General features: G+C 37.2%; 2 protein-coding genes and 1 non-coding gene across 6 annotated transcripts; 1 reads left to right on the top strand and 2 right to left on the bottom strand.

Moving 5' to 3' along the window:
* The first annotated feature begins 609 nt into the window (after nucleotides 1-609).
* On the top strand, nucleotides 610-4,932 carry LOC107867273 (squalene monooxygenase SE2). The gene is made up of 8 exons (XM_016713438.2): nucleotides 610-1,176; nucleotides 2,236-2,347; nucleotides 2,489-2,663; nucleotides 2,844-3,012; nucleotides 3,249-3,467; nucleotides 3,576-3,851; nucleotides 4,240-4,518; nucleotides 4,612-4,932. The coding sequence occupies exons 1-8, from the start codon at nucleotides 931-933 to the stop codon at nucleotides 4,720-4,722; spliced, it is 1,587 nt and encodes a 528-aa protein (XP_016568924.1). The 5' UTR covers nucleotides 610-930; the 3' UTR covers nucleotides 4,723-4,932.
* A 561-nt stretch (nucleotides 4,933-5,493) lies between these two features.
* Nucleotides 5,494-20,645, bottom strand: LOC107867274. Of its 4 annotated transcripts, none has more exons than XM_016713440.2 (7): nucleotides 19,967-20,645; nucleotides 17,215-17,256; nucleotides 14,201-14,314; nucleotides 13,265-13,500; nucleotides 7,776-7,812; nucleotides 6,338-6,395; nucleotides 5,494-6,205 (listed from the first exon to the last, which is right to left on the bottom strand). In XM_016713440.2, exons 1-7 carry the CDS (start codon nucleotides 20,087-20,089, stop codon nucleotides 6,123-6,125), a joined length of 693 nt encoding a protein of 230 aa, XP_016568926.1. In that variant the 5' UTR covers nucleotides 20,090-20,645; the 3' UTR covers nucleotides 5,494-6,122. The 4 variants fall into 4 exon arrangements, with proteins under 4 accessions (XP_016568926.1, XP_016568925.1, XP_047267050.1 ...); XM_016713439.2 differs by having other exon boundaries at nucleotides 14,201-14,323; nucleotides 19,967-20,421; XM_047411094.1 differs by lacking the exon at nucleotides 17,215-17,256 and having other exon boundaries at nucleotides 19,967-20,356.
* On the bottom strand, nucleotides 15,930-16,036 carry LOC124898388. Its single transcript, XR_007055350.1, has one exon. It is a non-coding gene; the product is annotated as a U6 spliceosomal RNA (small nuclear RNA).
* Nucleotides 20,646-21,390: the final 745 nt, after the last annotated feature.

Genomic DNA, 21,390 nt, shown 5'->3' with positions numbered 1-21,390 from the left:
GTGAAAAAACAACAATATACCTAATAAATTCTCATAAGTGAGGCCTGGAGGTAGAGTGCACGCAGATCTTATCACTGGAGATAGAGTGTAAGCATATCATATGATTACCTCATAGATAGTGGAGGAGTCGAATTTTTCACTAAGAAATGTAAGAATATAAAGAAGTAAATTCATGAAAAAGCCAAAAAATGTCAATACGTAATCTAAATGCATTTAAAGATTATTTTTATCTAATTAAATAGTGTAGCTTTCCGACTAAGAAGTGTCGGTCAATACCTCTCAATTTTATATGGCTTCGCTAATATTCTCGAAGATAGAGAGACTGTTTTCCAAAGATCCTCTACTTATGTGTAGCAACTCCAACAAAAGTGAAAATTATGTTAAATTTACGTCCTAAATTTTTTATGTAAAAGTTTTATAAATTTCAATTTTAGCTAATTATTTTCTATTCCAACTTTTTTAAAAATTACTAAAAAAAATCTAATTTAATGCGCACGAATACATAACATTCTTCCATATACATTACATAATTTTACATGAATATATTATATTCTTTCAACTACATCACTTAATTTTATATAAATACATTATATTTCACACGAATATATCGCATTTTTCGAGTACATCACTTAATTTTTCCATTTTTTATTTTGGCACGGAAAGATATTTGCTAAGTACTATTGTTATTGAGGCTATAAAATACTGCTACTACATGGTGTGTGACTTGTTTTGTTGGACTCTATCAGTGTGCGTTGTGTCCAAGAGATCTCTCTTTCTCGCCAGCAAAGCATTCATCAAATACAGCGCCCCCCCTCCCCCCCTCCCTCTCCCCGCCCCCGCTCAACTACTCTTACCATTTCTATACACAACGATTCGCATTTTGTTACACAACCTAAACGACGTCGTTTTTCTACATTGTCGCCGCCGACAATGGCAGATTTACTCACCGGATCTATTCTCACAGTGGTACTAGGTTTAGTCGCAGTGTTTTGGTTTTTGGTTTGGAAGAATAGTGGGCGGAGAAAAATTGAAATCATTGACCCGACTACTAATAGCACTGCCACGACGACGGTATATGATGGAGAATGTAGATCAAAGGATGGAGATGATGACGTGGATATTATTGTTGTCGGTGCCGGCGTTGCTGGTGCTGCTCTCGCTCATACACTTGGCAAGGTTTTTTTTTTTTTTTTTTTTGCTTACTTGTCGTTTTGTTAATTTTGTTGTTTAAGTTTGGTGGTACTTCTAAGTATGTATTTGAAGGTAGAGTTGATGTGATTATTATTCGTAAAAGATATGTACTTGATTGTAAATATGATGAAATTAGGGAAATGAAAGATGAATTGATGATGAAAGCATTTGCATCCAAAAGGGTATGACTTAGTCAAAGAAGTGGATTGAGAGGTGTCAGTTCAAATCCCAATAAGCATAACAGTACTAGGTGATTTCATCCCATTTGTCCTAGCCTCGATGTTCAACCGAGTTACCTTGTATGTGTTGCTGGTGGGAGGTGTCAGGTATCCCGTGGAACTAGCTGAGGTGCGGAAAAGAGCTAAAAATTGCTAGGATTTTTTTCTATCCGTCCTAACCTTGGTAGGCAAAGTTACCTGGTGCCTGTTGTTGTTGGTAAGTGGCAAGTATCTTGTGGATTTAGTCGAGGTGCGCGAAAAAGAAAAAAATACTAGGTGATTTCTTTCCATCCCTCCTAACTTTGGTAGACAAAGTTACTTGGTGCCTGTTGTTGGTGGTTGGTGGCAATTATCTCATGGATTTAGTTGAGGTGCGCAAAAAAGATAAAATACTCGGTGATTTCTTTCCATCCGTCCTAGCCTTGGTGGACAGAGGTAGGTGGACCGAGTTACCTGGAGTTGCCTGATGCATGTTGGTGGTGGGTGATAGGTGGCAGGTATCACGTGGAATTAGTTGAGGTGCGCAAAAGTTTACCCGAACACCATGGTTATGAAAAAGAAAAGAAAAGTTGATGATGAAAGCATTTGGTGTGAAGGAAAAAGAAATTCACCCTACAAGTTCTTTTCCAATATATGAGAAGAAAGGGATTGGTATATAACCTAGGATAAAGTTTTGCAAGCTGGTGGTGAATGAAAATGATGTTATTGTATTTTTTTGTTGACTATTCTCTATTAAAAGTTGGTATGAATTATAGGCTAAGTTTGGGAAGGAGGGGAAAAGGGTATCTTTTTGTGACACTTATGATTTATATGTTTTGTACAACAGGAAAGGCGTCGTGTAAAAGTAATTGAACGAGATTTGACGGAGCCTGATCGAATTGTTGGAGAACTCCTGCAACCAGGTGGCTACCTCAAATTGCAGGAGTTGGGATTGGAAGGTAAAGTTCCCAAATAATGTGATTTGTGTTAATAATTCTGGTTAATTTACTCTCTCGAAGAGGAAAAAAGTTGTCTTACATTTTTAGCTTCTTGCCTGTCCGTTTTCCTGCATTTCTCATTTTTGTTTTGGACTACTGCAGATTGTGTGGAGAAAATTGATGCTCAACGAGTGTTTGGGTATGCTCTTTTCAAGGATGGTAAGAGCACACGTCTTTCTTATCCCCTGGAGAAATTTCACTCTGATGTTTCTGGAAGGAGCTTCCACAATGGGCGTTTCATTCAAAGAATGCGAGAGAAAGCTGCATCTCTCCCCAAGTATTCCTTCTTACCAATTTTAGCATTCTCACTTGCTTGAATCATTCTCAATATGTTATAAATTATTTGATCTTCAAATAATTTCCTGTTTGAACTTATAGAGAAGATTCATATTCCTGTTTCCTGTTGAAGTATCTCTACTTTTATGGATTAAATGCATGTCGCTTCGATTATTTACAGTGTCAAGCTAGAGCAAGGTACTGTTACGTCTCTGCTTGAAGAAAACGGGACCATTAGAGGTGTTCAGTACAAGACTAAATCTGGTGAAGAGATGAAAGCATATGCACCATTAACCGTAGTATGTGATGGTTGTTTCTCGAATCTACGGCGTACCCTTTGCGATCCGAAGGTTAGAGCGCCTATCAATGTTGCTTTTGTTTTTTGTTTAAGTAAAAGAGGATGACACTGGGTAATTAATTGTTCATAAACCTCATTTGTGAAATCTTTTGCTTTTACTTATTGTATGAGATGCATAAGAATTAGTGTTCCCAAGTTTGTCTGAATGGACAAATTTCTTCTGTGAACATCACCATTGTTGTCCCTATGTTTTTCTCAACACTCACAACAACATGTCACATATGACAGGTAGAAGTGCCTTCTTGTTTTGTTGGTCTGGTCCTGGAGAACTGCCAGCTTCCACATGAAAATCATGGACATGTCATTTTGGCTGATCCATCACCTATTTTGTTCTATCCCATAAGCAGTACTGAGGTCCGTTGTCTGGTTGATGTACCTGGTCAAAAAGTGCCTTCTATTTCGAATGGTGAAATGGCCAAATATTTGAAAAGCGTAGTTGCTCCCCAGGTAAAGAATTGTTGAAAGCTTTATCTTGAATGCCATACCATGTCATTATAGTGGTATACGTACTTAAGTTACATGATTTTCAATGAGATGTTCGTGTGGTTGTTCCAGGTCCCTCCTGAGATAAAAGATGCATTCATTGCTGCAGTTGACAATGGAAACATCAGGACAATGCCGAACCGAAGCATGCCAGCTGCTCCTCATCCAACTCCTGGTGCTCTTCTCATGGGAGATGCATTCAATATGCGCCACCCCTTGACTGGTGGAGGAATGACTGTGGCATTGTCTGATATTGTTGTATTGCGTGATCTTCTCAAACCTCTTCGTGATTTGAATGATGCCCCTACTCTTTGCAGATATCTGGAGTCCTTTTACACCTTGCGTAAGGTAAAAATCATTTGAAATCCTTCCTTACATAAGCAAAATATTTGGTTGCTGTAAGCTGGTACTCATTTTCTAATTTAAGAATCCTTAGTGAAGTAAGAACTCTGTTGACTAGTCAGTAATGAAGGATCTTTAACCACTGAACTGATATTCTTTTTTATGATTTCACCAGCTATCAATCTACCAATAACGCTGTAATGTAAAAAGGCTTGGTTTATTACAGTATTTTAGCATTTTCAACTCATTCAATTCTCCTGTAACTTGCCTTTTTCCTAAAAAAGAACAGAAATGAGAAGATGACTAAATTCTCCTTCAAGCAATTTGTGACTTCACTAGAATATTATTACCTTTATAGATATTGACTGTTTTTTCTTCTATGTTTAATGTGCAGCCTGTGGCCTCCACCATCAATACATTGGCTGGTGCCTTGTATAAGGTGTTTTGTGCTTCACCTGATCAAGCTAGGAAGGAGATGCGCGAAGCATGCTTTGATTATTTGAGCCTTGGTGGAGTATTCTCAGAAGGACCAGTATCTTTGCTTTCTGGCTTAAACCCTCGTCCATTAAGTCTCGTTTGTCATTTCTTTGCTGTGGCTATCTTTGGTGTTGGTCGCTTGCTGCTTCCTTTCCCATCACCCAAACGTATATGGATTGGAGCCCGACTAATATCGGTAGGTGTCAATCTTGCTTTTGCTCGACATTTACGATCTTACTAGTCTCCTGTGACCTTGTATTTTGACCATTTCATTTTGATTCAACTGTAGGGTGCATCTGCAATCATTTTTCCTATCATCAAGGCAGAAGGGGTCAGGCAGATGTTCTTCCCCGCTACCGTTCCTGCATACTATAGGTCTCCTCCTGAAGTGAGGTTGTAACTGCTTTAAACAGAATAAGGCTATGCCATTCTGCCTCCTCCATCAGTATTCTGGTTATGAGTTTCATAGTTTAGTCCCAACTGTTTCATAATTTTCGGTTGCTAATGTTTTCTTGTAATATTTTTCCTTTACGTTTGTTCCCGTCATTGAATACATTATTAACTGGAAAGTGAATATAAGCTGTACAGTCATGTATTTTTCTCTGTTCTACCCATTGTTTGTTTTCTCTTTGCTTTTCCTTAATTGTTCTGCCACGCTGGCTTGGGGTTCACTTAATAACAATAACTACATGAATGATTTAGTATTAGAAGAAAACTCCATAATAACACCTCTATTTGGAGTTGGAGTAAGTTCTTGTAAATTAATATGACACCAAAATGCATACAAATGAAGTATTAGAACGAAATAAGCACGAAGAGAGTGAAATAGATACTGGCTATTTATACTGCTGTCCTTCACAAATTTGGAATTGAAGAATAGTTGATTGGTTATACCGACACCAAAGAAGGAATATTTTTCTTGACAACATATCCTGTGTAATCCAACAAACTTAAGTCCAAAGACGTCTCGAAGTGAAGTTCAAAAATAGTCGGATGTACGCAGATCATACCCCTAGGAGACACAAAGCAAAGTTCAAAAATAGTCGGATGTACACAGATCATACCCTAGGAGACACAAAGCAAAGCATGAAAAAGTGAACATTGAAAAGCTCGAAGCTTTAGATTGAAATTATTGAAATGATGCTTAGTTGCATTTACTTGACAGTACAAGTAGCATAGAAACTGGACTTTTTCTCTAAATTCGACCTTTTGTGTTGCTACAATGAATAATTTCAAGAAGTTTCTTCAAATCTTTTCCACCAAGTCACCTAATGATATAACATAATCAATAAACCAATTACATGGGCAATTCAGCCTTAGCCACTCAGATTTAATACAAGGCAAAATTCATAGGCTGATTACAGCCTTCTCTCTTTATTTGACCTCTTGACTATAACTTACAGTGTACTATAGCCTGTGCGATATACAATGTCAATCCATATGTTCAGTTATCCCAAGTCAGAAATCGCGCTCTTCCGGGAAGAGTAGGGAGTCGGAAGAGGAATTACACTTATCCTGGAAGTTACAACCTCCTCGTCTGTAGAAGTGCTCTTATACTCTGTCAATTTTGAAGAAAAAAGAAACAAGAACCTATTTCAAAGCGTATCTTGAAAACCTTGATAAGAAGCCAAGAATGTCAAGAGACTACGTGCACCAGTCGACTAGCACAAGGCTGGAAGCAAATGGCTTGACAGTCGCTCAGGGATCCATCTTGAATTTAGCCAAACTAACATACAACGTCAAGTGGACATGACCTCTTAGAATGTTACAGAAAATTTGCAGGCATTTATCCTGGCTCTTTCATCTACTCGTGCCATTCTTCCTTTCCGATTTTATAGCCTCATACGACTTCATGACTTCCTTAAACTTTGCTTCAGCAACCTCTGCAACCATGTCACAATATCAGATATTTTTCACCTGATGCAAGTAGCAGCAATCCTTCCTATAGTTTTTCTCGAATTTGAATTAGGTAATACAAGTACAAAATATCAAATAGACCAGCCAATACAATCTACCTTTGTTTTGCTGATTCTGATCAGGGTGGAACTGCTTTGCCTTGGCCCTAAAGGCAGACTGCAAGTTGAAGAAAAAACACTTTCAATACCAAGTAAATGTTTCCATATGCCCTTGAAAATAGCTCAAATTGGAGGGTTAATCAAATTAGATAATGCTAGCAGAGATCTCTGTGTACGGTATGTTAAATAAATCATCAGCTTCACAGAACCTCCTAGTAATCGGCAATGCCAGCACCACACAGACTATATCAGACATCAACTTCTTAAATTTGACGAGGCAGTCAAAAAATGGACTTGGTCAAAAATTTGTTTCTTTTTCCTACCAAGTAATCTCACCATTTCTTAGTGAATGCGTTTGTATGATTTACAATGGTTTTTCATAAGAGTTAAAAATATTTAAATATTGTTAAGAGACCTGTACGGTGATGTACGGACTTTTTGGTTCTTGATGTATAGAATAAGAGGCAAAGTTTCCTGAAAATGTTTAACATGTCCAATGCCATTTTTCGTGAAGTGCAACAAGTTTGAATGGTTAGCCTAAATTAGTGGGCATCACCCCGACAAATAGAAGGTGGACATTCAAATTGGAAAAAAAAAAAAGAAAGAGCAGCAAGCTAACTTATGGAAGTCCTCGTGGATATCCCATTTCCCAATTCCAAAAGGCACACTCCTACCTGGGTTTATATCAAACACAATTAGCAAAGTTCGGTAATGTTTTAACTGAAATTTGTAGGAAACTGCTCGAGTGTCTTTGCTGTAGCATGACAGTAAATTAAGATCCTTAGCTACTCAAAAGTGTTTTCTTCTACAAAAACTAGAAGATAATTTTACAAAATAAAGCAGCTTGAGTTGCAGTTTCTATTAAAGTACACTAGGAACAAAAAGCAAGTGAAGCTGTTGAGCAATTAAGAGATCTTCTAGTTACTAAACGTGTTGGTGCTGCAAGAAACTTATCAGGAGAAGTATGATTTCATTTTTCAGGACAGTAGTTATATTAAGAGGCTCAGATGGATCAGATCGCTCTTTTTCCTGCCAAGTGTCACATAAACCTACATACGTCTTATTCAGAAAAATAGAAGCAGCACAAAATAGAAATGTTAAGCCTGTCATTCATGCAGGATGGTAGCGCCCAAAAAGAGTAGTACTTCTATATTCAGAAAATTCAGAAAAAGCTGCAGAATAAGGGAAATAAATGTTTTAAGGTTTCAATTCACGCAGGGGGGCAGGGGTGGTAGCACCCAAAAAAAGCTTTTCTCAGTTATTTAGTTCTCCAGATCCTCCTGCTCCACAAAGAAGAGGTGGGATCAGGAAATCTTAAAACAATGGAAGGTAACAAAAATAAAAAGATAAAAAACAATGGGAGGTAAACAGCATATAACAACAATATTTTCATTTCATAATGGAAGAATTTTCGGACATGCTGGAGAAGGACAAGTACCTTTATCTCATCATCCGTGTAAGGCTTCGTCCTAGACCTGTCATAATGGAAGGATCAAACATGTCAAGTTTCATGTCAATGTCAGTATCATCGCCAAAGAACTAGAGAACACATTCACATTAAAAATCTGGCATTACAGATATAGACCTCTTGGCCACATGAAAAACTAATACAGCTGTTTATGTAAGAGAAAAATTGCAACCAGAGAAGAACGATAAGTATCTGTAATTTACAGTAGAAACAATATCCTCTAGAGCAGCAAAGTCTTCTATCCTAGACAACCTCATCTAGGTGAAACAGTGTTTTAGAACATAATTTTCAGTGCTATGATTTACCCAGGTGAAAGTACACTACTCAATACGAGATTAATCACAAAAATGGCATCTTAGTTTCAGCTTCATCTAAGCAAGATACATGGCGTACTTGATAGATTGCACTATTCACAACTTATATCCTTATTAGATTGCAGTTAGTGAATAAGTAGAAAACAGAACTACTCAAAGTATTTGGTCTATGCTTGTTAGAAGTCAATGGTGACTTCAAATAAAAGAGCCCAGGGCATTGGTAAGCTGCATCAGGTACTCCTATGAGGCATATTCTTTTAGGACCGAGGTGCATGCTCTGGTCCTCCAGTTGCCAACAAAAGAATGCAAACTAGTTATTTTTCTTCTTTGTAAACACTTCTTTTGATGCAGAACGTCCTAGCAAAGGAATTGACCAAAATGCATACTTCAGGCACAAACAAATATGCCTCAAACCATAATAAATGAACAGTAATGTGTCCTAAATTACTTTGATTTTAGGACTATCATCTTTGAAATGGAGTCACTTTTTTTTTCCACTTTTGGGTTGTCCACTGGCCTAAAAAGGCCTGAGGAAGACCATGGAGAATCCAAATACATTCTTTGCATGATATCCTAGATAGATGATCAGCAAATTTCCCTGATCACTAGCTCTCAGGTTTAATTTATACTCCATTTGTTCCAATTTATACAACAGCCTTTCAATTCTTTGGTTGTAACAAAATGTTTGACACCATTCTACTTTAAAATGAAACTTTCACTAACCAAGCAATCATAATTAGTATGGTGTCAAACATTTTGTTAGCAATCAGGAAGGTCTTCTTGGAGGATCTAACCAAGCAATCATAATTAGTATGTCTTTCCCAACTTATAAGAGATGAATGATTCGCTACTGACTGAGCCTAAAGTAATTTGCAGAGTTAGCTTACGTAGACGTGACCAGACAAATACGAAGTGCTGACTTAACAGGCCATCTACATGAACTGACATCATCAGTCTCAGTAAACGTGGACTGCAACAACAACAACAACAACATACACGGTGAATTCCCACAAAGTGGAGTCTGAGGAGGGTAAAGTGTATGCAGTTCATACCACCACGTTAGAAGTAGTGTAACGACCCTCCAAGTCGCTCTGCGAATTTTTCTTATTTTAAACCTCCCTATAGTTTTATACGTGATTTGACTTGTGGGGATAGATAGTGTCAATTCCGGGTGTCCGAAAGTGATTTAAGTCATTAATTGAGTTCTTGAATTTTAACAACGTTAAGCTTGATTGCGGTCAACTTTTGATCAAGACGACCTTAGATTAGTGTTTTAATAATTCCAATAGGTTTGGAACATGCTTTTTAGTCAATTTACATATTTAGTTTGTTTTCACAAGGTTTCAAATAAATTTTGAGAATCTATTCAAATGTTTTGGGTTATTTTAGATATTATTTTAGTTGGTGGTTAACGGGCCAAATTCACATTTCATGTGACCCATGTATTAGAAATAAGTTTAATTGTAAAGGGTTTAAAATTAATAATAATAAGTATAATACAATCAGAAAGTTGGAAGAAGAGGGGCACGACAGTTAAAACCCTATCTCACATTCACCGCTTCAAAGGAGATTATCTACACTTCAGGTTAGCGTGTATTTTTGGTAACTTTATCCTTACTATTACATTGCTTCATCTACAATGATGAGATGAGGATTACTAATCATCGGCCTTAATGATGATACTTTCTTTGCATCCGTAATTTACATACCAATTTGATCCTATAACTGTCAAGAAAAACCACTCTTTGACATACACATTGTCTCATGATCTTGAGGGTATTGTTTACCCAATATTATCCAAATAATAAGTGGGAGTAACTGGATGAACCTACACAATTTTAAAGAAAAAAACATGCCTCCCTAATTCAAAGTTTTGCAGTTGTTGTAAATTGGAGTAGATGAGGGCATTAGTACCGTAAAAGTAGTAGTGTGTATGCTATTAGAGTTGGTGTGAATTAATTTTCTACTACTCTACCTACCTACTGCTATGCGTGCCCACAACCATGACGTGAGATGAATTAGAATTTACAAAGTGATCATATACATAAATTGATGGGATTAGGAATAAATTGATCGCTAAGTCATGTTTTATATTATGACGTGTAGATAAGGTGTGAATAGATCCTAGTGCAGTGGTTTAGGGAGATGATTAAATAATGGGTTAATGATGGCAAAAACTCAATTAATGATACAACAATTAGTCGACAGTGAGGTGAGGCGGTGAGGAAATGTGTTGTTACATCATAACAAAATTGTGAGAGATGACATTCTTGTGCTTTATAGTCTAAGCAATTACATGATGATAATGTCATGATGGGTTAATCGTTGGACAAACAATATACAACAACAACATACCCAGCGTATTCCCACCTGGACAAACAATATAGTAGAGTATGTAATTATTTGGTAATAATTATCAATGATTAGGCTAATGGTAGAATGGTATAGTGGTGGTTTTAATGTATAAAAATAGTTCAGATCTACTGTTTCACTATATTGCTTTAAAAACCCAAGATTATTGGTACGATTTTTATCCTTTTTGCAATTACAATTTAGATTTTAAGTCTAGGATTCTTAGAGTAAGAACTTATAAATTAAGGATTTTGTATTTGATTAGATTGGACTCGATTGGAGGTGATTCGGAAGGGTAACGCTTCTATCTATTCTTCAAATCTTGGGTCTTCTTTCAAGGCAAGTTGAAACTTTCTTAGACTCTTGTTCGAAGTGCTTATGTGATAGATATTTATAATGGGAGTAACGGGAAATGGGGGTCCCGTATAGGTGAAGTGACGAGCATCTATGCGGGTACCGGTGTTATTTGAGCGGTTAAAATAAATTAATTGTATGTTTTGAACCGTTTTCCCGATTTGCTAGCACAGTGGTCTGATTTGCTATGGTCTATGAATTGTTTTGGAATTGGAGTTGCACGACTGCACATCATGCATTATATTTCATATGGGGTCAGAGTGCACGCCTGCACAATATTATCAATTTATTTATTTGAGGTCGGAGTGCACGCCTACACAATATTATCTATTTATTTATTTATTTGAGGTCGGAGTGCACGCCTACACAATATTATCTATTTATTTATTTGGGGTCAGAGTGCGCCTGCACAATATATTTATTGGGATTGGAGTGCACTCCTGCACAATACATGGACCTTGTGAGTCCCCCATGGGTCCTGAACTTGAAGCCGTTGCTCGATAGGTGTGTACGTAGCATATGTATTGCATTGCACAGTCTTCATTTAAACATTCATGGTTCAGATTAAGGTGTATTTGTTGACTTTGTATTGTTTATTAAGTACTTGAATATTCGTTACTTGATTTCACTGTTTTGAGGGTTTCGTGGATCCTTATGACTAATAGACTTGATTATTCAGTTAGATTAGGATGGCTTTATTGAGTGCGGTTATATGATTGTTTTAGATGGTTGACGTGGTGCCACTCGTCACCACTTCAAATTAGGGTCGGTCGACGATGCTTGCTGAGTACACGTGGTTTCGTATTCACCCTAGCTTTTTCTGCACCTTATGTGCATGTACCAATCCGACGACCTCTGGGCATTGATTCCTGTGTTTCCTTTAGTGTTAGCGTCTTTGGAGAGTTGAGGTAGCTGCTATTCTTTTCAGAGACTACTGAAATTTCCTCCAGCCTTATCTTTATGCATTTTCCGCATTTTGAGATACTCAAATTTTCCTTTGATTTTTGTATTTAGTGGCTTGTATTATTCTTGAGCCAGGGGTCTATCGGAAACAACCTCTCTACTTCTTCGGATGTAGTGGTATGGACTGCGTACATTCTACCCTCCCCAGACCCCACTATGTGGGAATATACTGGGTTTGTTGTTATTGTTGTAGTGGCTTGTATTATTGACTACCAGACCTGAGATTATCTAAGTTTAACTATACTAGTCTATCAATCTATGTTTGGGATTATTCGGTGTTTGTTACGTTCTTATTTCCTTTCGCTTCTACCATTGGGAATGATGTATTTGGAATTGAATTCTTGACTTACCTATCACGGAGGGTTGGATAGGTGCCATCACGGTCCCGAATTTGGGCCGTGGCAGGTAGGGAGGTTGTTTCCGATAGTGTCAGTAAACGTGGACTAAATCTATAAAAATAAGATTTTCACTGATAATTCGTTGAGATGAGACTTCTGATGAAATTGGGGATAACGTCAAAGAAAGAAATAGAAAGGAGTGCATGCCACTGAAACAGTCACTAGAAACAAATAAGGAATCAAATAGCTTACTGATATACACCAAGTTGGGGTTTTAATAAAAATGTGCACAAAGCTTCTAGAAAATCTAGTCAGCTATCTATACACAAAATTTAGAAGGGAAACAAAACGAACTATGCATCAGCTTTCGATAGTATTCTATTCTGACTGACATTAAACAAGAAAGAGGTAGCTTCTCATAGTTTTACTGTTCCAACAATAAGCAAGAACATAGTAAAGAGAATGGCCAAAAAATTGGTATAGGACCTTGAGCTACAAGAAATAGTAATAGCTTCCTAATTCATGAAATTCTAATAATTATAACGTAATCATTCTTAATGATTCATTTAGACATTTAACACTTCTCAGCCACCCAGCTACTGCCATGAGAAGACAAACTGAACTGCCAAAAGAATAACACTCGGCAATAAGTATGAAATAGAAGAACCTAAATCAACTGAAAGAAGCAACTTCACTACTACACTGATATCCTTAAAGATGCTAAATTTAAGGCAATTTTAGGTCTGAAACAGCATGTCTGATTGGTGATAACACGCTTCAACAACAACAACAACAAACCCAGTATATTTCCACATCGTGGGGTCTGGGGAGGGTAGAGTGTACGCAGTCCATACCACTATCTCTCTAAAGAAGTAGAGAGGTGATAACATGCTTAACCAGTATTAAAAAAAGGGCAGCCCGGTGCACCAAAGCTACCACTATGCGCAATGTACGGGGAAGGGCCCCACCACAAGGGTGTATCGTATACAGCCTTACCATTTCTGCCAGAGGCTGTTTCCAAGGCTTGAACCCGTGACCTCCTGGTCACATGGCAGCAACTTTACCAGTTACTCCAAGGCTCCCCTTCACGCTTAACCAGTATAAATATAGATCAATTCAACATCTGAAAAAATACTACCTGTCAAGGCCCAAAACCGAGTAATGTTGCGACAACGGGTAGCTTGCATTGGCCCTAGGAGCTTCCCTGAAATTAGTTCCCCGGTCTCTAAACGAGGTATCAGCCTTCCAATACCAGTCATTCCTTTGGAAGTGCTGATGATATGCACTTTGCCCATTTTCTTGCCAGCTCTCATAGCTCCTCTTATACTTGTTTCTCTCCCTATTGAAAACACTTTGCATACGACGAATGCGCTCCTATGAAAAGCATAGGATATTGGGTCACCAGCAATCCAATGGTTAAGGTAGAATACACACATAAATTTCAGAACAAACTTACAAATGGTAGTTAAACCATGATCTCATTACATTTTCTTTAGTTCAGATATTTAGTCATTAGATCTAATATCTGTAGTTGGTCTGTGAGGGTCACATACATCATGGGATAGAAAGCAGAAACAAGGCTTGTGAGTATCGCACATTATGGGATAGAAAGCAGAAACAATTAACAGTTCAATCAGGCAAAGAAAACATGGGATGGGAGTGACATTTCACTTGAAAGAAAGATGGATAACGGTGAGTGTTCAACATTATTAAATGTCCAATGGTTCGAACAACTTCAGTGTATTATTGTAGATGACGAAATAAGTGTAAAAAATCCAACCTCCTCCTTCTAACTATAAGATTTTCCATAATTTTTCACTCACAGCTTGTCCAAGAAAGCGAGTTACGCTTATGTCCAAAAGAACAAATAATATTTGAATTCTTTTGACAAGGTTAAATCATAATGAGAGACCACAGACACATTATAAACAAATACACATAGAGGCCTGGATTTTATAAAGCAAATATCACAGTCTTCACTTGCTTTTTGTTGAAAAAAACTATGAAAAAGTTCTCTTTCAATATGATAAAAAGGAAATGCGAACGAAATTGTTAAAGGTGAAATGTAGCTCACCACTCTCTCCATTTCTTCTTCATACTCTTCCCGCATCCTGCGATTATATCTTTTCCACGCTTCCTCCTGAAAACTTGTCCTAAAAGAACCCCCAGCTCGACTTCTCTGTGCTGACTGCTTCAACTTTTTCAATTCAAAGAAATAGTTATTAGCTCAAGAAAAACATCCCCCCCACCCCCCACCCCCCGCACAGTATTTATCAAAACAACTAGAGCAGAATTTAAGCACGCAACTTAATATGATGCATTTCATCTTATGCATGCAACTGTTAATCGTTATAGAACTCTCACCCTGGAACATTGCAAGAAAACAGCAAAGCAATTATGTGCACAAAATTAATTTTGTGGCAACATCTCATTTCATGAGTAGACATATACTTCCTGTATCAGAAGGGAATATCACGATTCTATTAAGAATTTCTACTACATTCTGATATTTTTTAACTCTAAAGCTGAGTTACAAAACCTTTTCTGTGGCTGGTAAATATGTAAAAGTTTATTCCCCAAAATTTTAAAATTAATATCAAATTCACATGCGATGATCATCACCCGAATGCCTCATTCTTATTAGGATAAAGGGGATATTTTAGTTTTATCTCTTTTCTAATGACCAAGCAGTGTTCAGGGAAGCATGATGCGGAAAAAAGCGACAAGGCTCTGCATCACGCATTATGCGATGTGTGATGCGACCGCATCATTGAAGTGTAGCGCAATTTAATAAAAAAAGTACCTATAGAGCATTCAAATAGTAAGTTATAACTGAAAAGACCACAACAACTATATAATCAACAATAAAGACAATATATTTAAGCAAAAGTTCTAATGAAACACCAACAAATCCGTTCAACAAAGCAAAATAACCCCCCAAAAAGGAAGAAAAATTAAATCTAAATTAATAATGGTTCAATCTAAAGCTCTTCTAGTTCATTAAGATTGTCCAATTCTTCTATTCCTTGAGTATCAACATAATGCTCATCATCTTCAACTTCCTCATCTCCTGTTGAAGTAGCAACTTCTTTGCCCTTATCGTATGAGCTTGAAGCACTACCCCTTAAACCATAACAACGCTCATCAACTCCACTTGGTCGCAGCTTCAATGGAGAAAGAGTTGTTGCAGCGCAGCTTCAGTGGAGAAGTGGAGAAGAGAGAACGCAAGTCAAGAAAAAACCCTAAAATTTTTAATCTGTCTTTTCTTAAACTTCTGACCCTTCTTTTTTAATTTAAAAATTGCCCATAAAAAAAAAATTCACTTCCAACTCTTTTTTTAATTTAAAAATTGCCCAAAAATAAAAAAATCCATAATACAATCGTATATCGCATTGCATCACGCAACAGGGCTTGATGCAGCCGCAATTCTCAGATTGCACTGCATCAAAGATGCGACTCGCTGGGAGCCCGCATCGCATCGCATCAGCGCATATAATGCGATGATGCGGCCACATCTCTGAACACTGTGACCAAGAAATATCCGAAGGCTAGATGGCCCACAGTTTGAAACTCAGAGTATCATGAGCTTGTCTGCAATTAAATACCAAACTTCAGATTGCCATTACGTGTGGCTAATGCACACATTGCTTAGCTCTCACCACTGAACCAAAGACCCCAAATCATTATTTTTAGTCATTTTTCAAACATCTTCTGAGAGGTGAATTATCTTTTAGACGTGAGTTAAAACTGACTCACATAATTTGAAGATCTAGAACATCGACAGGAGCAATTATGTAGCAGAATGATCGATGATCAATAACACATCTTCATGGGTCATCCTTGCACGGGGGCCATGCTTATCTTTTCGATATTTTTTAAGATTAAAAAAAAAAATTCTTTGAGTTAGAATAGTACTATTTTTTCATTTAATGTTTTAACTGTTAGTTAGAGGCTAAGTTGCTCGGACTCTTCAAAAATGTCTACGGGTGTATTGGATCCTCCAAAAATAGTGTATTTTTGAAGGATCCGACACGGGTGCAGCAACATTTTTGGAGAGTTCGAGCAACTTAGGTTAGAGGTAGTCTTATCTTTTAGTTAGAGAAATAGTTTTTTTTTTTTTTTTTTTGAAAATTTAGAGAAATAGGTTTTTATCATCACTAGTTTTGACTTGCTCAGTGTTTCCTACTTATAAATAGCACCCTAGTGCGTTGTGGTCGAGAGACTATAATAAATAACAACAACAACATACCCATAAAACCCACAAGTTAGATCTGATGAGGGTAGAGTTTACGCAGACCTTGCCACTACCTCGGAGAGGTAAAGCGGTTGTTTCTGAAAGACTCTCGGCTCAAGTGTAGCAAATCAAGGTAGTAATGAAAAGGAAAAAAGGGCAATGGAGAAAACATGGAAACTAATAGGAAAGTAGTGCAGAGCACTCAGGCAAGGAACAGGAACCTCAGAAAAATAGTGCGATCACCGTAACTATTAAACTATAGATGGTAAAAGATAAGCAAGAAACTACATGAATAAAGCTAATACTACGATAGAAACGGTGCTCTAAAGTCTAAACTATTACCAAGCCTAGTCCTATAAAAAAAAAAGGACGACTTCTATCCTAATACGCGACCTCCAAACCCTTCTATCTAAGGTCATGTCTCATAAGCTGAAGTTGTGTCATGCCCGGTCTAATCACCTCTCCCGAGTACCCAATAAATTGATTAAACAACATACCCAATGTAGTCCCACAAAGCGGGACCCTATAAATTGATTGGATCCTAAAATTTCTCTTTATCCTTTCTTCCTGCTCCATTCTCCCATCTCCCTCTCTGCTCCTCTCTCGTTTTTGCCTTTTCTCATTTCTTCCCCTTATTTTTGTCCTCCCATTTGGTACTACATAAAAAATCACAAGAAAAGGACTAGAAAACCATAAAAGAGGTAGTCAAAAAATGAAGCAAGGGTTGCTCACTATGGCTTTGCTCAAGCAACAAGCAATTAGCATGGAACTTAGACCACATGTAGGGAGGAAACTCCGGAGTAAAATGAAATTCTACATCTATCCAAATTAGATTGAACAAAGACGCTCATTACCTGAGAGTAGACAAAATCCACTGTACTTCGCAATTGTGTGACCTGCGAAATTTCTCGGGCTGTGAATTAACAATCAGCAGCAAACCAGAGGCAGAAAAAAGGAGAAACTAGGAAGAAAGGAAAGCCACAAAATTCCTTTAAAACTTTTTCATGTTCTAATAGAATACACAAGACATGAAAGTTTAAAGCGGTCAGAAGCCTTGTCAAAAAAATAAAAATAAAATAAAGGGGTCAGAAACAGTAACGACCCACACCCAGTGGAAAAATAACAGACCTACTCAAACTTCAATTTGTAGAATCCATCAATCCATTTATAAGTCTCCAAGAAAAAAAAGAATATGCAAACGTCACTGAATAATACATCCTTGTGAATAATAAAGAGTTGCAATGCACGAAGCTATTTACATACATCATATCTTCTTCAACCTTGGGTCCCCCCCCCACCCCTCCCGCCGGTTCACTTTTGTCAATATATGCAAATAATCGAATCCCTCTACTGCATTCTATCCTCCGATATCCTGTACTTGAGTATCTACAAATCCTTGCCTGAACTCCACTTCTCATTCCCAATACTAAGTGGCTCTTTTGAAACTAATTCCTGGGATATTTCTACGTGTTTCTTGTGACAAACTTGAATATATTACACTAAGTTGCTCGGACTCGGGGGCGGGTATCCGATACGGGTGCGGATCTAGAAGTCAGATCCTTCATGATCTCAATTTTAAGATTTGAGGATATGGATCTACTTCTAGGTATGGATGTGGGTGCAGGGATTCAGCCAGAAATAATTCAGATATCTAGAAATAGAGTTATAAAACCTAAATTATAAGATATTATGTGGAGAACTTGAGGAGAAAATATTGATCAAGAGGAGAATCCTAAAAGGAGATAAAATTATACAAGACATTTCATTTTCTTCAATTTCACCTTAACTATTGTTTTGATTACAGCGGACTTTCCTGTCTATTTTGGTCAAAGTACCCAAAATCGGTTGACCCCCACACCCACACCTATGTCAGGTCGACACGGGTGCGGCACCAAAAGTGAAGAGTCCGAATAACTCAGATATTACCAAATCTATCGTAGAACAGCTAACACACAAGGATATGCATACTTCAGGGTCTCCACACAACCAATCCAGCCAAAAACATATATCGTTGTCACTCCCGACAGTTTCGCGTTAAGCGTCATTGTCCTGATAATGAACTTTGTAAAATAATCTTTTTCCTTCATAAACTCCTTTTTCCTAATAACCAAAAGATAACGGAGGTCACATCATTCCGTTATCGGGAGATGAACTATCCACAAACTTATCGATAAAAAGAGAACTCCTACGATCATTTGCGCATCTTCATCTTCCACTACCTGACAGTTTGTATCAGGCAACAATAACTTTTTCTGATAATGTCTCTATACAAAGGACATTCACCTTTAGTGTCATATTAAATATTATTGATCTCTTTATCACCAATCCTCCCCCTAACCATAGACAGATATTTTCTTCTCCACCAAAATATATCTCCTTCCCCTTCCCTTTTTGCTATAATTGAGAAATCTCCAAAGGTCACTGGCACAAGGTTCAAAACTCAGTGAATAATGGGCCCATACCTCTACCCTTCTCTACTTTAACAAAATTTGCTTGCGAGAACAAGGTTCGAACCAGTGACGTGCACCGACCTTGCAAACCAGTTTTGGTCACCGAATCTTTCCGTTGAACCTATCAACAAAACAAGGCCTAAGGTATCACCTCCAGCTTTTAATTTCATCAGCTGAAACTACAGGAGCTCATTATGGATAGATATCAACCAGCACCTTCCATTTATGGTGGTTCCACACTCTGTCACTTCTTTGAAAGATTTCCCCTCTGCAATCAACACCATTTTACACTAGAAGTTCACTGGTGCTTTGATTATCTAAATCACATGACTTCCTATTTATTATAAATTTCTAAAAGATTACCTTAGCTGAAGAGTTATACAGATTTTGACGATGTAGGACATAATGCCAGCTTTTGCGCACCTCAACTAACTCCAATGAATACTTGCCACCTCCCACGAGGTAACTCTGTTCATCAAGGCTAGGACAGAAGGGAAGAAATCACCTAGTGTTTTATTATCTCTTTTGAACCCGAGACCTCGTGATCCTCAAACCACTTTATTGACCACTAGGTCATACTCCTGGGTGCTTGACAAGACTTGATTTTTGCTATATCTTCTTTCCATTCTATAGTTCCTTTATGGCCTTATAAATTCTATCAGTTACAATCACCCCCACCCCACCACCACCCGGCACCCCCACCCCCCCTCCACAACCCCCAAAACACAATGCAACCCCTCAGTAAACATTAACATATGATGGCCATCCCCAAATCTACAACACATACTAACCGGCACACAATTAGCTCATAGTAGTTCCTAAACACAATTAACCGTCATATCGCAGAATTAGTACTCTTATGGCAATTCATCAGAGCAAAAATTTTATTCACAACTAAACACTAAAAATAACAAACCTAAACATCCCCAGTTCTCTTCCTTTTTTTTCCCAGTTTGATCAAGCATACACTTTTAACTTCTTGCAATATCAATCCACACAAAAATAACCACAACCCATTTTCACTAAACCGCCAATTAAGATACTATACATTATCAATTTCAAGATTACTCAATAAAGCTTACAACTTTACCAAAAATAAAATAAATAAATTGCACACCCAAATTGTATAAAAACCAAAAAAGGCAAGAGAACTTACGGCGAAAGTGGTGGCAGTAGCTCCAATTAATGCAAAAATAAAAATACCCCAAAGTTTCATCTCCTCTTTATCTTGATAAACCCGTTTTTCCCCATTGTCTGAACCGGGTTTTTCGCTACCCATATTTGATCGATCAGCTTTCAATAAATTCACCGCACAATTGTAATAATAATAATAATAAACTGGAAAAAACGCTGACCAAACATGCTATATTGTGTTCGTAAACAAAAATTGAAATCTTTGATATTTCTTCAATAAATAAATTCGGAATATTATACTACGCCGACTTCACATGAAATTCTACTTTGTATTTTCAACTTGGCTTTTTGTCTCTCTGTGTGATTTTAATTGGTTGTCATAATTCACAGTGACCCGCTAGCGCTTTTCGGGTCAGCTATTTTATGTCAAACTAGAAGTAACAAATTTTTAATCTACCTGTTTTATTATCATAAATTGTGGTAAAAATGATTGCATCTTTCATAAAAAGTTAAAAATAAATCTCGCAAAGGTCGAATTCAACTTGGGCTGCATTTATTTTTTTTAAAGATTCGAATGTTTTGTTCATTTTGTAGGTACAAGGTGATATAAGAAAATGTCTTGCCTCGGATAATTGTGACTACAATATAGGTGACTATGATGGTAGTGAAGATAGTTATGGCTGTTTGTTTTTTAATATCTCAATGTGCAAAAAAAAAAAAATATATTTGTATATATAATGAAATAAAAAATACAATTCAAAAAAATTAATTATATATTAAAAAAGTATATAATTTCATACAATAAAATTATTATTTGATTGAGAAAAAACATTTATATTTGTTAGTGATAGTGGAGATAGTTTATAATGGTGGTTGCGGTGACAATGATTGATGTTGGTGATTAATAATATTGGTGGTGATAGTTGTGATGGTTGGTATTGTAGTGACTGTATTGATGGTGGCGATTGATGGTGGTGGTGGTTGTGATGTGACGTTGCTTGATGTTAGTAGTTTGAGGTGTTGATTGTGTTGGCTGAAACATGAATGCATGATCGTTGACGATATGTTGGTGCTAGTTGGAGATGTTATTTGTTGTGACGGTGGAGATAGTTGTTAATAGAGATAAATTGTAGTGATGGTAGTGGTTGAAGTAGTGGTAAAAGTGACGTTACTAGTGACAATGGTGGTGACAACCGAAGAATGTGTGGAGATTGTGATACATTAGTAGTAGTTAGTGGTGGTGCTAGTTGCGATAGATGAGTTGGTCGGTAGTAGAGATTGGCCAATACTGGTTGATGATGGTGGTGCTATTGACGGTGGTGTTATTGACAGCGGTGAATATAATTAGAATAATAGAGGTAATAGGTGTGGTAGCGGTTGACAATAGTGGTTGATAATGATATTTGTTGTCAATAGTGATTGCGATAGTGGAGGTGGTTGGTGGTG

This window comes from Capsicum annuum, chromosome 4, assembly GCF_002878395.1.
Source record: "Capsicum annuum cultivar UCD-10X-F1 chromosome 4, UCD10Xv1.1, whole genome shotgun sequence".
Classification (NCBI taxonomy): Eukaryota; Viridiplantae; Streptophyta; class Magnoliopsida; order Solanales; family Solanaceae; genus Capsicum; species Capsicum annuum.
Note: the sequence above shows the minus strand (reverse complement) of the source record. Positions and strands in the feature narration are given on the sequence as shown.

Bases quoted from the DNA above. Each gene is read 5' to 3' on its own strand.
- LOC107867273 (XM_016713438.2), top strand. From the start codon at position 931: ATGGCAGATTTACTCACCGGATCTATTCTCACAGTGGTACTAGGTTTA. The intron at 1,177-2,235 runs GTTTTTTTTTTT...TTTGTACAACAG, and splicing joins TCGCTCATACACTTGGCAAG to GAAAGGCGTCGTGTAAAAGT. The intron at 3,013-3,248 runs GTTAGAGCGCCT...CACATATGACAG, and splicing joins GTACCCTTTGCGATCCGAAG to GTAGAAGTGCCTTCTTGTTT.
- LOC107867274 (XM_016713439.2), bottom strand. From the start codon at position 20,089: ATGGGTAGCGAAAAACCCGGTTCAGACAATGGGGAAAAACGGGTTTAT. The intron at 17,257-19,966 runs GTAAGTTCTCTT...GAAATTTCGCAG, and splicing joins CTACTGCCACCACTTTCGCC to GTCACACAATTGCGAAGTAC. The intron at 6,396-7,775 runs GTACTTGTCCTT...TTCAACTTGCAG, and splicing joins ACACGGATGATGAGATAAAG to TCTGCCTTTAGGGCCAAGGC.